Source organism: Dermacentor albipictus, chromosome 2, assembly GCF_038994185.2.
Source record: "Dermacentor albipictus isolate Rhodes 1998 colony chromosome 2, USDA_Dalb.pri_finalv2, whole genome shotgun sequence".
NCBI classification, from domain to species: domain Eukaryota; kingdom Metazoa; phylum Arthropoda; class Arachnida; order Ixodida; family Ixodidae; genus Dermacentor; species Dermacentor albipictus.
In genome coordinates this window covers 54,971,675-54,988,927 of record NC_091822.1, presented here as the reverse complement: position 1 = coordinate 54,988,927, position 17,253 = coordinate 54,971,675, and the positions used below count along the sequence as shown (strand labels likewise).

The 17,253-nt window shown below is 44.4% G+C and overlaps 1 protein-coding gene across 3 annotated transcripts in view; it reads right to left on the bottom strand.

Annotated features, from left to right (window-relative positions):
- The window catches only part of LOC135901819 (protein spinster homolog 3-like), a 96,887-nt gene that overhangs the window by 11,911 nt on the left and 67,723 nt on the right, over window positions 1-17,253 (bottom strand). For all 3 annotated transcript variants that reach the window (XR_011512024.1, XM_065431667.1, XM_065431668.1), the window contains exons 9-10: window positions 13,203-13,301; window positions 9,394-9,562 (exon numbers count right to left, since the gene is read on the bottom strand). Coding sequence is in view for 2 of the 3 variants with exons in the window: in XM_065431667.1 (XP_065287739.1) it covers window positions 9,394-9,562; window positions 13,203-13,301 (268 nt within the window). In the remaining variant the exon portion in view is untranslated. The remainder of the gene's footprint in view (window positions 1-9,393; window positions 9,563-13,202; window positions 13,302-17,253) is intronic.

Sequence of the window (17,253 nt, the reverse complement as noted above, 5' to 3'; positions counted from 1 at the left end):
TTAAAGGCACAAGTGAAAGCAGTTTGGCTCCACCAACTGTCAGTTTCATATTTATAATTTTTGTGCGCAAACAAACAGGGATGAAGAATAGGGGCAACACAAGGACGAGCGCTTGTCCTTGTGTTGCCCCTATTCTTCGTCCCTGTTTGTTTGCGCACAAAAAGTATAAATATGAATATGTTCCAACTAGGCCGACTCGCAGTTACGTCAGTTTCAGCTTCATTTGAGAGTAGTGTCTTTACGTGCCACACTGGCGCTAGTTCCTTTTAGCTAGAATGTTAAGCACGTAATATGTGTTCCTCATCCTAGGGTTATTCACAGTGTCACCAATGGAGCCATACTTCAGAATGAGTTTCGGAAGTATGAGTTCAAGCAGTGAGCTGGAGTATTCAACACCTAGTCAACAGTGATATGGTGAATGTGCAAGCATTAAGAAAGCAATAGAAAGAACTCGGCGAGCTGCTATAGGTTAGCCATATTGAACTGTAGCGCAAAAAGACAAAGCACTAGAGAAGGAGGAGACACATAATTGCTACGCTTACAAGTGAACCTTTATTGGGTAACCGTGAGCTTAGATAAAATCTAGGAGCACATGTATGCACACAGTGCAACGTAATAAACGCCACTTTCACGAGAAACCAGACTGCCAACAGAAGTCCAAACAACAGCATTTGCAGTCGAGAAACGGTACTTCAGCCGGGTTTATGTGTACGGAGAGCTGACTCATACTCTTGTCTGGTGGTTTGCCAATAAAATATGCCTCCACTGACTCCTTGTTTAAATGCTGTGATGTTGAAACAGCACCATGGTTTCATTGAACAGGACACTGCATCCACTTTGACTACAATAGTGTATACGACGGGAGCATGGAGGGAATTTCAAAGAGTAGCTATACGCTCGTAGCTACACTTGCTTCTTTCTTTTTTTGCAAGAGGTGACGTTTCATATGTTGTACAGTCAGACCTTTACATAACTGAGATGGTAAAATTGACATTTTTGGTAATTATACCACAATTTCGCTATATCGTAATTCAACCATTTATACTAAGTACAGTTGCTGACCGATTCTTTTTTTACACGGAAGTAGTCGCAAGAAAACATCCGAATAATCGAGCAGCCCGAAAAAGCAAATGCCAAGAACAAAATAAAATAAATTTGGTTGAACATGGGAGCTGTCGACCACTTTTAAGTATAAACTACATGCAAGCGATCTTGCATGCGACAGTGACAAGCGACGCGATGGCGATGGCTGTCGCGTTCGCTCGTCGCCTACAAATTGTACCCCATGCGAGCGACGACTTCGAGCGACGTCTCCCCACTATTGCCGGTATGAGGGCAGCAATGTAGGCGCCGAAACTAGCATGACGCGTGCTTTATTAACTTAAGTTGATGTCTTTTACTATAAAGGCAGCATAATATACTTGTGAAAGTCTTGCAGTAGGTTCTTATCCTTGCACATATAAAAATTCAATCGTTTGCTCGTTCCGTGCGACGATCAGATGTACTTGAGTTATGTACATCCAGTTCCAGCCTCGCGCTATTGGCTAGTCGCCCATAGCACTTCCGGGCGACGAGCGATGAATTCTAGATTTGCAGAACCGAGCGATCGCGCGACAAGACCGAGCGATCTGTTCATGCGACGGCCCGATCTGTCGCTCGAAGCCATCACTCATCGCTGTTGCGCACAAAATCACGCTCACGGGGTTTAGCCATCAAGGTTTGACGCCCTGCAGCTGAAGCACGCTTCACAGCGGCCTTGAGGCGCATGGATAGCCGAAAGAAAGAAATGCAGGTCCAGCACACTGAACAAAGCTTTTGCTTGCATTCTACCGCTGCAGCTTGCTAACACGACCTCTAGCGTTGCCCAGGATGGTTCCACACCGAACGCTATGTTCACAGAACCAAACTGTGTCCCTCCACTCAGTCCAATGAATGTAGCCTCAAAATGTGTCGGATCCCAGAGGAAAGAGTTTAGCTTTAATATTGCACAGAAGCAAGGCGACAACCTAAATTAGGCTAATTTGTTCGTGGCCAGCACATTTTCTGCTTTGTGACATTGCATGCACACCATGTCCAAAAAATCAAGCAAGATCCAGTATGGAGTAAGAAATTTGGATCACTGTTATGCATTGCTTGAAGCGAAGTCTTACGAGTTCGTTTTATTACAGATCACCTACACGGTTTTATAGAGTAGCTAGCAGTGCCGCGGGTAAGCGCGAGCAGCTCCGCAATATCGATCAGCTACTTATATCCAAAACTAGTTGCAGAAGCAGTGTACTCACCGAAAACATTTATTTACAGTAAAGGTGTCTATTACTTCCAATACTCTCACTGGAAATTCGTCCTGTTTTTCAGCACATCAAGGATAGCTTCTTTAGACTTCAAGATCATCGAGAGCGAGCTCTGTTACTCTGACACAAGCAGCGACACCCTTTTTCTCGCCGACTGAGATCACTAGCAAGATACCATAGATCCGCAAGTGGAAAGGGTGTTGTATTTAGTACTACCTCCCTACTGCCTCTGTGGCTACTCATGCTGCTCATGTCACTAGAGTCGCTCCCAGTAGAGTCGAACATCAACATAACGAAGTTGTACTTTCGAGTTTCGTTAGTTACAAGTTTTAAAGCTCGTGCAGTAAAAATAATTTCACAAACTGTCAGAACATTCTTGTTGGATAGTAGCTTGTCAGTGATCACTTATAAACAACTTGTAAGCAGGTCAAGTCATAATAGCATGGTTGTGAGCGAGTGCGTGCTGTGCAGATTGCGCCGAGCGCAACACATCAGCATGGCTCACGCCATCCTATATTAGGCATCCAAGAGGAAGTCACGAGCGCTGTAGGGAGAGGGAGCATTAAGTGCGTGTCCACCCCCTCCAAGCGTGTGCTTTATCACTCTACCACACACTCCCCTCTTTCCCACCCTCTCTGTATTGAAAGAATCATCAGCTTTCGTGTTTCTCTGAGCTATACAAGGTGTTGTGCGCTCAACGGCCTCCGCAAGTTGTTACACGAGTTGCGCGCTTTGATGGTGTTTTTGCCACTCAAGTTTTTCATGCGGAGGATGCTTGCAAGTAACTTTTTCTTCGGCCGACCTTTTAATAGTGTTTCGCTACAGATGCTTAAAATGGCTGAAAACTCCGTTAAATTGAAGCTGTGTCACGCCATTGCTTCAAATGGAAAAAAAAATGATTTTAATGGAAATAAGATCAGGTAATGAAAATAGTTTCTTACACCTCGAATATCGTTAAATCTAAGTTTGTTATAGAGATTTGACAGCATTGGGAGAGTGGCCAAAGTGGTGCACGAATACATCGGGCAATGTGGGACAGTGAAGCTTTTGTTGTGAGCAGCCACCATGGCTGCTGCTGTGCTAAACTTGTAAACGCTTGTTTTAGGTTAGCAGTAGGCATCTCCTGTTGCAGGGCAACACATTCTGTGTCGATGTCTTCATCACAGCAAAATAATACTGATTCTGCAGCACCTTGACGCACAACACAAAGCAAACATTTGTACTGTATATTGTCCTAGTTATCCTGTCTTAATATTTACCTCTGTGCCTGCGAGATTTGCACCTCAGTGTTCGGCACTTTGGCGGCTGTTGCAGTCGGTGTTTGCACACAGGGTTCTGCACGAGCGCAGTATACCATAGAGCAGTTAAGTATGGTTTGATCAATTAAGAAAATCATGTACTATAGCGCACAAGAGACTAGGACAAAGCGAACAGGCAGGGAAATATTGCGGACCTATGTAAAGAATGACCAGCTCCCAATGAGACCTCTTCCAATACTTGTGATTTTTCTTTCTAAATCTTAACCTATGGCACCTTAATTGAGGCATACATAAAGTTCTTTATTCTTTATTTCAATCCTAAAATCGGCATTCGTCAGATCATTCTAACTCGACCAGTCAGCATGCATATGCCTGACTTCTATGGTGACCCCAACAGCGACCCCTTTAGCCGCAACATGTCCTGGCAGAGCTTAGCAGACAGAACAGGGACACACACAAAAAAATATATATAAATCTTCCGTCGGAAACGCCCATTTTCGGCTTGCCTTATGAAGATTTTCAAGCACTAATGGTAGCTCACAATGTCTGCTTATGATAGGTAACAAATTCTAATGTTCCCCTCCTTTTTTTTAATTAAAATTTGACCAAAGATTGCCTGCGCAATGCAATCAGACTTGAAACTAAAACTTCCTTCGTTGCTTTACTGCATAACACAGATATATTGTGGTGAAGTTAACATTAGGAAACTGGGTGCCATTGTGTACTAGACCCTAGCCCATATGCTAAGTCGGGTGTGCGTTAGACTTTTACTTTGTTTAGAAGCTTTAATATCGTTCCTACGTTAGTATTTTTTTTTTTTTTACTCTGTACACATAGAAAGCGGGCGCGCATTTGATTCAGGGCCGTGTTAGAATCGGGCACATACTAGCAAATGAATCAGCTGTGTATGTTATCGTTTTTCGTGCATCTTGTTTAATTCCACCCTCCGATAATCTGGTTAATTTTGTCAGTCCTGTCATGGTCTAATCAATGGAACTTGACTGTACATGAATGAAGTGTATACACAGGTTCAAATTTTACAGGTTTTCTGTTATTGGCAATTGTTACCAACATTTTTACTATCGGTGACTTCATAAAAAGAAAGTTTATTGAAGGCAACTAGTGCAGCAATCTTTAAGAGCACCCAACCGTGTGATCGCAGCTGATTAGTTACTACCTATTCAGTTTATTTGAGATTTGGAAAATATTTCATCAAGCTGTTTGGGCACAATACATATTTATTATGACAGCTATATATATGGATGCGATTGCACTAATCAGAAGAAAGCTAGAGCATCTATGGCCGAGTGCTTCCTTTACTCACAGATGCTTGTTGCTGAAATGGTGGTCTATATAAGACAAATCGTTTTTTGTTGTTGTTGTTGTTGTTGTTGTTGTTCAGGAGACAACAGTGCAAATGTAGCCACCACAAAGCTGCAGGGCTATCTAAGTCTGAGAAATTGAGCTAATAATAAAAAGTAACTAAATTAACATGTGTTTGCAGACATCCCACTGCCTAAAAATAATGCACATTAATGCCTGTCATAACACTAAGCTAACACACTGTTGAATAAAATCATGCTTCACATTGCAACAGGCACTACCATATGTACTTGATTTTGATGCGAGTTTTTTTTTTTCATGATTTTCATTACTTGAACTCGACCCTTGCATTACCGTCGACTAACGGCAAAATATGCAATTTTAAAACAAATATCCTAAATTTCCTGGTTTTTAGAGTTACGTTGGCAATCGTCTCAATCCAATCCATAGACAAGTCGACCGAAGTCAAAAAGATGAAAATAAACTTCAATGAAAAGAATGGTCTGGCAGTTTTGGTTGTGGTGGCCTCAGATGGTGGCTCAAACATTTTTTTTTTAATTGACACCATTTTCTCTGTACTGGTGACTGGTGGAAAAAGGTAAAAGATAGGAAGATGCATACCACGATGCGATAGAAGCCAAACCTGGCAGCCCAACACGTGATTGCACGTCAAAGTGCACAATTGGTTTTAGTGTTCCCGCTCTGCAGGCAGACTCACGGCAGGACAGCTGAACAAGCGTGCACCGAATAAAAACTCCTGGCATAGCTACTGGGAACCAAACGTCCCAGTGAATCTCTGTTCTTGCTCCGTGATCTCAATGCAAGAGGTCATGTGTTGGGCCACCACTGCGGCTTCACGGAGCGTTTGCTTGCAAAGGCTGGCTGTGTGACGTAATGCTGCCTCCTGTATTTTTCATTCTTCCATAGGTGTTATGGTTATGGTGCTGCAGAACGCTGTAGTCTCCTGCGCTTGGATTTCGCTTCTTTGTTATGTTATGGCGATGTAGCGCATTCAGTATGATGCCCGCTTTAGGAGACAAACAATGTTGATGGCCGTAAAGAAGGGAAACACCGCCGTGGCTTGGCGGATTGACATTAACGATCCAGCACCTGTGGGAGGGCCTCTTTAAGTTCGAAGCCAGTCGGAATAGGGGCTTTAGGTTGGAAGGGTTCTGTGGACTTCGTAGTGGCCGGGTACCTTTCCCGAATGAAATGGTTGCTCCGCTTGAGAAGTACTTAATCGCATACAAGCTTGAAGATGACGTGTTTAGAAGATTATGAGTTTCGTTTTCGTAAGACTGCTTGTCTGAGCACCGAACCCTCCAAAGTACAAGGTCGATAGTGGTCTTGGCAACAATAACAAGCTCAAGACAGCGCCAAAAATGCTTGTTGGGGACGTTTTTGGTGCTGAGTCACTAGAAATTTCGTGAAGCTATCTGTGAAAGGGGTCGCTCAAGAGAACTTGTTTCCGAATTGTGATTTCTTGGATAAGGGTACCATTTCTTGTTCTGTTCATCTTGTGTTACATTCGCGGTTTTAGTTTTTTTAATTTATCGTGAGTGCAAAGTAAACTTTCGCATTACAATATCGGTCGCGTTACATTCAAGTAAATGCAGTACTTTGTTGAAACCTGCCAGCACTAATTTCGGACACATTCAGAAAAAAACATTTATCGTTTGTTAGTAAATAGAAACGGAACCCCCCCCCCCCCCCAAAAAAAAAAGAGCCCACACATGCATGTACATCTCTTTAGTGCATGGCAGCAAATGTCTAATAGCGGTGAGTGAGGTCATCACTGCGCATGAATAATTATTGCAGTACATTGGAAGGAAGAGAAACATGAATAATACCGCACGAAGACATGAATTATACCACACCACAAGGGCATAGAAAATGGAATTTACTTCCTAATGCCTTAAGATTTAATGCCACCTGCATGGTGCCACACGAGCTAATCAAATGGTATTTGCCTTAACGCCATTCATCACTAAAGGCGTTCACCAGCAATAATTCAATTGCTCAGCTCAGTCCGGTTTGCTCAGAAAGCTTGCTCAGTCCGGTTTACTTAAATTATTTGAAATGACGTCCTATTTAGCTGGAAACAAATTTTTCAGGTGGCCATACAGCACACATAAGCAAGCACCATCAAGTTTTATACAATTAAAAAAAAAAGAACAGGAGAGATGCTGCTGCAAGCTGAGTCGTGTTACATGTTGGCAACAAGCATACAGTAAAGACAATTACATCGCCATCATGTTTCGTCGGTTGCAACATTATAAAAGATAGCAACAAACTAAAGCTGGCGGCACCATAGTACACTTATTTCTAGATTTCATTAGCCTTGAAGGCAGGTTAAACTTGTAAATGCATGTTTATCTTTTTATTATGAGCCTACAATTGTTCACTTCAGAAGACACTGTTATCGACATCACCGGGTCAAATATCATTAAATCTGGACCTGTGGCAGCTCCACCGAAAAAAATGTCATTCAGGATCTTCAAGCCTTAGCTACTAAATGCCATTTCCTGTGCCCATGTGGCACGGGTATAATCTTTTCTTCCTTCTTTCCTTCTACGTGTTGCCTTTTGCATACACACCCACATGGCCAGTTTGTACACACCGTTCCCATGCTCTAACACCGAGTTAAGTTCGCTCCCGCAGCCCTTTCGGACCTGGTCCTTGCATTGCCTTGCTGCCCTAGCAGTAGCATATAAAATAGTGTAATCACATTTTCATGCTACATCATCAAATAATAAAAAAAGGAATGTTGCCAGGAGGCTTTCGTAGCATGTGAAAGTGAAATATTGCAATAAGTAGTGGATGCCCACCACTTCCCACGCACTAATTAAGCGCAGGCAGCCCACAGGTTGGGCACAGAAGCACTGCTGCTCACTGCAAATGCCTCGCGCATTGGCCACTCTGCCGATATTTCTAGCCCCACTGACGCAAGGCGCACGTGTAGTGCGAGAATATGCTGCAGATACAAAGCGCAGGGTGCGATTCGCTGGTATGTGTGCCCCCTAGTGCCTCTGATCAACACCGCATTCGCCAGCTTATGGCTTCCGAGATCTGCCGGTGCATCTCGGATCCCGTGATCAGCTAAATTCACCACTGCTGAAATAACTTGGGAGACACTTGAGCTTCGCCTTTAGGAGTAGAACGCAATAGCATTGAAGAGTCCCTGACTGCTTCTCGTGCTTCCTGGCAACTGCAGCTTATGCAACCTCAATCTTTGGTGGGAAACGGTTGCCGCGAACGCTATGACAAACACAATGCACGAAGGCAAGGTTTCTGACTTTTTTTTTCTTCTTTCCCCCGCTCGGCCAGCACCGCCTCTGCCACAGATGGTAACAATGCGGCGCGCTGCGCTGTGATTGGTAGAAAGTAGGTGACAAGCACCACGCTGTCATTGGTAGTCACGTTTCACTCACGGTCAAATCATGCTCAACATTGCTTACGCCGTGCTCACTGTGCAACGGGCCCTTAAAGCTATCGCTTTAAAGATGCTGCTCCGCTTCGGCATCCCCTCTCTGCCATGTGGCGTACGAATTGAAAAATGCATTCACAAGCAACTGCATGTAATTCAACCATTTGACCACTGGCACTTGCAGTAGTTTCAATTCAATACGTTGGTCTTCCTTTACAGCAGCAGTGAAATTTTGTTCTACTGAAATCACTGATTAACACCCTTTGTTATTGAGGCTTAAAATACATGGCGTTCTACAGACATAAAGTTACAAAAAGTTAGATACTTTGCTATGTTGATTCCGTTATAAAAATGTTTAACCGTATTGCACATGCAAATACACTCCTGGTTTTTATTTAAGCTCACGGTTGCCCAATAAAAATTAATTTGCAAGTCTGGCGATCGAATGCTTCTTCTCTTGTGCTCACTCTTTTTCCTACAGCTCTAAATTGAGGGAGCCATGGTTAGCTTCAGTCGATCAGCACGAGGCAAGCCAGATGACGCATGCGGTGCAGCATGCACAATAAATCAACAAAACACAGGGTGTGTTCCAATTCTGACCAGCATCGGAGACAGTCTACGCAGACAGCTAAGGAGACAGCCGAAACATCTTCGAGGCCACGTAATGAAACGCATTTCAAGCCGTCTGGAAGACACTTCTGCAACGTGATGCCACCTTGCGGCCACAAGAAAAAGTTGAGAAAAGCACACATTATTTCTGTATTTTAAGTCTTTGTGTCCGCAAACCTATAAAAAACATTAGGTAGCTTACATTAAAGGCATAGGATAGCGTGTCTACATTTTCTTGTGTGCAAACAACCTCCCTGTCGGCTTTCCAAGGGTCCTGCTCAGCTGCCATCTTGTTTGGACAATAAAGTAGCCTGCATCGTTTTTTGACTTTGATGCTGTCTTCGCAAAACAGTCTACTTTAGTGTCTTCGTGAGAACTGGCACGAGACTTAAGATGGCCGCTGTCCGCTTAACCGTCTACTTAGCCGTCTATGGCAAGTATTGGAACACAGCCAGAGTAAGCAGGCATGCAGACAAGCACTCACCTCGGGTGAGCGCCGTGCAGCGATCCCTGTCGGCCACAATGTGCCACGAGAGGATGACAAAGAACAGGCTGCCCAGCACCAGCACAGTTACGGGCAGAAACAACGCGTACTGCAGGCTGAAGTAGTGTGCTGAAACGTCTGTCCGGCCAGCAAGGATTGCGTCGTACAGCTGCACAGACGAACAGCCACTAAAATGTTATTTTTTGTGCCTTGCAGAGAGACTCTTCAACACACTGAGTCAGTGCCCTGCAAGCGATGCTAATCCACAACTCAGTGGAACTATAACACACCACACTGGAACGACACCCTTCTACTTGCATTTTGTGAATGTCGTGAGCTCTTTGAATTCATCGCATAACCCTAAACAAAATTTACCTCATGTAAAATTTTCCTCAATATCTTCAATCAGTTGAATGGGCTAACAAACAATAATGAAAATGTTGTATGACAGCAGAAATAACTCTCTGATGACTGAATGTTTTTACTGCACAGAGAGAATAAAAGAAGAGCAAACCAAGACACAAGTGTCAGAAAATTATGAGCGAAAACCGAGTGACAACAATGGTAAACCATGACAAGAGCAGATAAAGACCCCCAGAAGAACACATCCCAGTGCTTGCACAAGATGTGCAAAATCTGTCACCATAAAGCCACACTTACGAAAAGTTTTTGACTGTTTGAAAACAAAGTGGATAGTACACTCACACATCATCTTAGCTACTTGGGCAACTGCCCTAATGCAGTTATTTGAATTTTTTCGTAAAGAGCTGCATGCTTTTGCAATTCATGTCAACAGCCATCAGAAACTATTAGATTAGGTTTTGTTATCAATACAAGCATACAGGTTGATATTTCATTTACAAATTTAAAAGATTAGAAGGGCACTGAATCTTTTTGTGGTAATAACATTGGCACCTGTGTGAAATTGGCTTCATGTTCTGCTGTAACTCAAATTTCACTGTTGCTTTGGCTTAAACTTGACTGAAATCAGTTTCTAGTCAATCTGATAAACAAAAATGAGGGGCACAACCTTGAATGTGCAATCAGCAACTTGTACGTCTACAGTGTTGTGGATGTGCATATCCCGGGTCTGCTTCAGCATGGCCTACAAAAGCTGTCCTACGTGTGACTGCTCTTTTAGCATTTGTGCTTCTCTGATGCTGTCGTGGCACGGCAGTTCGGAGTGTACATTTTTTTAAAAAAGACACCCAGGTTCGAGGCGAGTTGCGGTGCCTTTTTCATTGTTGAAACGTTTGCACTATATCGTGATTGTCATGACGACATCGACTACCATTCCTTGTTGTGGACTGTACGTGGCTAGCCAGTTTTGTTACTTAGTGTGACATAACAGTTGTTTCTTGCAAAAACTCGGGGGTATCTCTGCAATTTGCAGCAGTTGCACATCACACAACAAAGAAAATAGTTGTTATGCCACATCCGTAATGACACAGCAATGCATCAGCTTCCACCTATAGCGGTGCAACCCTTAACCCTTTAAGCACATGTCGGTGTGGAAAGATGAATCCAATTCCAATGACTGCTAGAACTATTTTGTGCAGGTCGACTATAATAAAAGCTTTAATCCTGTAGTTAATGCCCATGAAAACCATTTGGAAGAATGAGCTGCTGCAACACATGCCCAGCCAGGTGCCATCCAAAAGTGGTTCCCTGAATAATGAAGCACATGTCTGCTGCTCAAAAACGCACATCATGTAAACACACAAGCTTCAGATGAAGACAATGTGTGCCTCATTCCTTTAGAGTAGGGGTGTGTGTGAATACTGAGATGTCGCTGAGTCGAGTAGTGAATGTTCAAATAATTCAATTCATGAATCAAATATATACATTCAATTTTTTGAATATTTGGCATCTTGGTTGTAGCGAACTAAGCGGTGCCGCTTGTGGGGTGCATGATTGAGCCCCTCGCGATCGACACCACGCGAGCGAGCACGTCACTTCGTTACTATTGGCGCAAAAGGAGCATTGAGTGCACCGCAGTCAGGCCACCCTGTCCCGCCTTGCACGGAGTTTGGCATGTCATGTGATCAGTGCCATGTGACGTGGCACTACTCAAAAGTGTCATGCGAGAAGTTTCACGTGACTAGTGTGCTGACCGCCCGGCTGCACAGATCTGCACGTACGGCAGATGGACGAGGCGGAGAGGGGGGAGCAGGGAGCGTTGCGCAAACTTGCCATGACTCTCCTGATTCAAGAATCTTTGACAGATGGCAAATCAGTGTGCCTTCTGGAAGGGAACTAATGTGCGATGGCAATTATACAGATACACAAGGTGCATCTGCACCATCGCCACCGTGCTGTCTTGGATGGAATGGTGCATGCACAGAACATGCGACCCAGCTGGTTGCTCCTATTCTGCTCGCACAGCCAAGTACATGTGCAGCCTGCACCTGGTGTGCTTTGTGGCCATGTGACCTGCTCCGGCGGACAGGACAAGCAGGCGAGGGCGAGCCGAAAAGGTCTGTCTGCCAAGCTCTCTCCATCTGTGCCCGAGTCCATGACAGCATGCTTATTTGGTTAGTAAGCGATGTTAACAGCAAGGTATACTGCTCATAAACATACAGGCTTTACTTCGTGTAATGGTCTACTATGTACTTTCATATCATAGTCTATGGTCTTTCTTTTGGGCAACACTGCTACCTCTTTAATTTCATGAGGCACAGAGTGATGGAAGGCAGGCACATCGTGTCTTTTTGAGACTAGCCTCTCCTGCTCCGCTCCTACTCCTACCGTATTTTGTAGATTGTAATGCGAGTTTTTTTATAATTTTAATTGCTTAAACTCGACCCTCAAGCTACGTTAGAACAATGACAAAAGTGACCATTTTAAATGAATATTTTAAATAGCACTGTTTCTAGCGCTACGTTGGCAACCTGTACCTTTACGTCTTGATTCAATCCATAGATTCGCCGACCAAAGTCAAAACTTGTATTTTGTTTGAACTGATGTAGTTTTAGCTGTGCTTGTGACTGGTGTTACGGTTGCGGTGCTGCCGTACCCTGGAGTCTTACATGCTTCGACTCTGTTCATTCGTGACATTATGGTAATGTGGCACGTTCAGTATGACACCCGCTTCAAGAGGTGAGCAATTTTGATGGCCAAAGAGCTGGAAAACTCCGCCACGGCTCGACCTCAACAAGTCGACAATTTGTGGACGATGGGAGTAGCGGGAGGCACTCCTTAATTGCGAGGCCAGTTGAAAGGGCTTGATCTTATGGACCTCGTAGGAGCCCGGTACAGCCCTCAAATGAAATGGTTGTGCGGTCTTTTAGGAAGTGCTCAACCTGAAAAGAGCTCCACGGCATGGGAAATGACTTGATTCTCAGGCAATCACTTTCATAGGTAGTTTTGCTTTGGCAAGACTCGGCTCGTCCCGGCACTGAACCCTTTAAAGTATCCGGCTGACCGCACTCTCGGCACTGTGCAAAGATAGCGAGCTTAGCATAGCGCCAGAAACAGTTGTTGGGGAAGCGTTCGGTGCCGAGTCACATAAAATTTTGTGAAAGTGAACTATCTCCAATATTGCCTAAGAATGCTGCCCAAGGAAAGCAGTACCTCCTCCTCAGACGACGATGGGTGAAAAGAACTCGTTTCCAAATTGTGACTTCTTGAATAAAGGCAGCATTTTTCTTTCCATTCATCTCGCATTACATTCGCGGTTCTATTTTTTTTTTTTTTTCGCGTGACTGGAAAGTTTACCCTCGCATTACAATCACGGTCGCATTATATTCAAGTAAATACGGCAGTCACACAATGCAAGTGACCTCTTGTATGAAAGGTTAATCACTCACCACGCCAACTAAATATGGGCTGCTGGCATCACCCAGCAGATGTGACGTGAGGATCTGGAAGGCAGCTCCAGTGGCCCTCCGCGAAGGCACAAGGATGTACTGTAGGACCAGACCACAAGAACACCGTGTTACGTGGCGGCTCCACGAGGCATGTCGGTCAAATAGACACAGAGCTCGGCCACTCGAGACCACAGACTAGCCCTCGCAAATCACAGTCCACGTGCGTAAGTAGAGCTAAAAGCCACTAGCAGTGACTCACTTCTTTGGGCATGAATGACGTGCCGTAACAAAAGTTAGACACAAGCAAAAAACAAAACAGCAGTGTCCAGTACAACTAGATGGGGCCACAGATGCGACAAAAATTGGTAGCAATGCCATGCTGGTACCCTCTTCATTTTGCAATCACTAATTTTAATCTGTCTAATAACTACCAGGCAGCATATATAGCGGATGAACCACTAAAAATTAAAGAAAAATAAACCTTGCTATGATGTTGCCAATCTTGAAAAAAAGTGTTGCACGACACACAGCAAATGTCAGAATAACAAAGTCAGCTTTATAATAATGAGGTTAATTGCAGATGTTTCAACTTGTATGGCATGCATCACGCTTGACAAACAAATGGCAGACTGAACTGCTGGTTTACTTACACCAGCTTAGCACCTGCAAATATAAAAACAAGCAGTGCACAAAGATCAAAATTTGCCGCATATTAAGCAGGGGAAGAAACAGTAATGCTTGTTCTAGACAATTAGCAGTTTCAAGCGTAGTAACAAGTGAGCCATCCTTCAAGTATTGACCGTTTTCATATCAAAGTCTTGATGCTCTTCAGAACAGTGTCTCATATGTGAACGTTTGCAAAGTGTTGCAAACGCATTGCAGCCCGAGACTCTCATTTGTCATTTGTTGCAGCTTCAGCAGGCTTACGTTTGCATTCCCAGAATTTGGCCTGGGTCAGCAGCTTCTTCAGTAGGGTATTTTTGGCAGGAAATTTCGAGGTGCCCACTCGAGGAGAATCGCTCAAGCACGAGACGCCTCGCCGACGCGCGCAGAGCTCTTGAGGCCCTAATGGCCCGAGACGCGCATTGCCTATTGTGTAGTGTTTTGAAACAGCAAAAGAGAAACACAAACGAAATCAAGCTGGTGAGAGACACCAGAATGCAATGCCAGCTTATCATGATGCTTATCATGATGCAATGATGCTTATCACATACAGTAAAAGCTCACTATCATGAAACTGAAGTGGGAGCAAAAATTACTTTGTTATACCAATTACTTCGGTATATCCATTCTTGCCTGTACAGTAATACCTCATTAACTTGAACTTGCACATCTTTAAAAATCAGCTAAGTTGAAATTTTCTGCACCACCAAACCACTTCAATATACGTGCTGTGTATTTATTGCCCTACATCTCGAAGTATTTTTGGGCCACACTGCAGATATCTAAGTCAGACCATTTAACAAGCTTCGCACAAGGCTGCGGCGCTTACCAAAGTGCGGACGCTTTCCCTGAATGTGAAGTTGGACCCTAGTGGCACATCACGTGGTGGGAGAGCGTGCGCGGAGGCAGGCCCTGCAAAATAGCGTGCTCGACGCAGTTCGTTTTGTTCACTTTATGCAACACACGCGATTTACCAAAAGAGATGTGATTCCCGCTTTAATTTTATTCTACACAATGTGCACGGCACGGGCTTACTGGAAATGGTGCCACAAAAAGCAACACGAGCGTTCACGAGTAGCCGCTATGCGAGCAGGATGTACCAGTGACAGGTGAATTCACTGAGGCTGAAATCGCTGGGATGGCTGCAAACGGAAGGGATGGTGAAGACGATGGTGACAACGACAAAAGACCTCAAGAGGTGCCGACATTAGCCTAAACAAGAAACATGCGTTGCTTGCAGCGAAATAAAGTTAAGAGTGGCAGTGGGAACGATCGGCTTGACGAGCTTGACGACTTCTTTCTAGGTCCAAGTGCTACCGCGAAGCGCACCAACCTCACGCAGCATTTCTGCACTGAATAAAATGGCAGTGCCTGCCGCAAAACGGAGCTGCTTGATATCTCTGGTATGTTTTTATTTTTCCTTGGAAACCTTTATGAAAAGCCAGTTTAGAAGCTCTGTTTGAAAAGCTGGTCAGTAGTGGTGAACTTTTTAGAAAGAACTCAACTTTTCGCTGTAATTTCCGCAACTTTACTTATCTTGAAAATCAGCTTATTTCAATATTGTTTTCCAATTTTTATTACTTTGAGTGAACGAGGTATTACTGCACAGCATTATGAATCCCTATGGGGATCTGAAGGGGAATTTCACTCACTTTGTTACATTATCTATTATTTCGTTACGTCCTGTTTGATTATAACGAGGTTTGTCTGTAGCTGTGAATGTGATGTGTGCTGACCCATGAGGTGACTGCTAGTACCGGAAGAGGAAACGGAGTGCTAGCCGGCTTTTTCATGTGACAAGGGCGGGCGAGTGCTATGGAGACGCTGCTAAAGTGGGCACTTGCCGATCTCAATCGCGTGTGCCTTGCACCTTTTCTTGTTCACACGGAATTAGCAGCCCAAAATTGCATCATACGATCGCAGCTTGGCATTGTACCTACCGAATGTTGGTGCCCAAAGACTGTTTTCCGGGAACATATTAATCAGTGAAAAAGAAGCATGACTGTATTGGTTAAATTTTTGGGGTTCTCGATAGCGAACGTTAGTGCTGGGAAATCATACGAAACACGATCGTATCAGGGATTTTCTACTGTATTCTGACCACACACAACACAGTTTTTAATGTCTAAGCACATTACAAATACTGTGTCTAACCAAATCTAACTCGAACCTTGCTCATCTAACTCACGCCTGCATGTTACAAACAGACACGAAACCAAAACTGTGTTCGTAGCATTGGCAACAGCCTATCGTCAGAGCTGTCAGATGCAAACATCTCCGTTTTGTCAAGGGCGTAGACATGCGAGAGATCTGTCATCTTTGCCTGACCCTTCTGCACATGAGTGAGATGCTAGAAAACAATCTCGGGACTACCCCTAGGTGCTGCAGTGGAGGACATGCTTTGCTCCGTTCGTCCGTAGCTGGGTTGCACTGCGTGACCGCAGATAAATACTCCAGAATGAGCAGTCGCTCCACTCGTTTGGCAGTTCTGTAGTTCAAATTGCATGCTTGACGGGTCTTTTTCCTTTCCTTTTAATTAGCGTTACTGGATTGTTTCCCCCTTCCACTTCTGCAGTAGTTATTCTTTACCTATGCTTCATCATCAGGCCTGACATGTAGGGTGCTTGCTAAGAGGAGCCAAGCGGCCCGGCACAAAACGTAGGAGGTGGGGGGCTTAAGTATATGGCAATTTAGCGGCCCCAGACCAATTAATAATGACACACTGGTACTGTGCATTTGTACTGAATGCTTCCCTATTACTCTGTATCAGCCACTATGATCCCGTCGGGACAGAAGTTCAGCGTCGGTTCTTGTGTAGTGCATATTGCCATCGACCAGGGACGAACAAAGCAAAATGTGTCTTCCTCCCTGGTACCTGGGTGCAGCTCCCAGTTTTTTTTTCTCACAACTCACATATGCACACAAGCGTCGGCCAAAGGCGGCACAGTTCTCGCGTGTCTGTGCCCTTGACAAAATGGAAATAAGTGTCAGACGCAGAGTCATCGCCACCACAAGGCGGCAACAGAGCATGTTTTCGTGAAGGCTGCTGTGGGTTCATTTTGTGCTCGAGTAAAATCTGGAGTGGAGTCAATCACCTTTAGAAACGCCATCAGTTTCGCGATATTTCGTGCGACCTGGCACTGGCTGCATCGGCGCATGCAGCCGCCAGCGTTTCTGGCGCTGTGCCAAGCTCACTATCTGCTTACAGTGACAGGAATGCTGTCAGCCGCATACTTCGACAAGCTCGATGCAGAGTCACATAAGATTTCACGAAAGTGATAGAAGCATCTCTAAACGAGATAGCTCGAGAATACTGACCCTTTATGAATCGTGCCTGTAGCCAATGAAGTGCGAATGGCAATGTTGACGACGCACCACTTTTTTATTA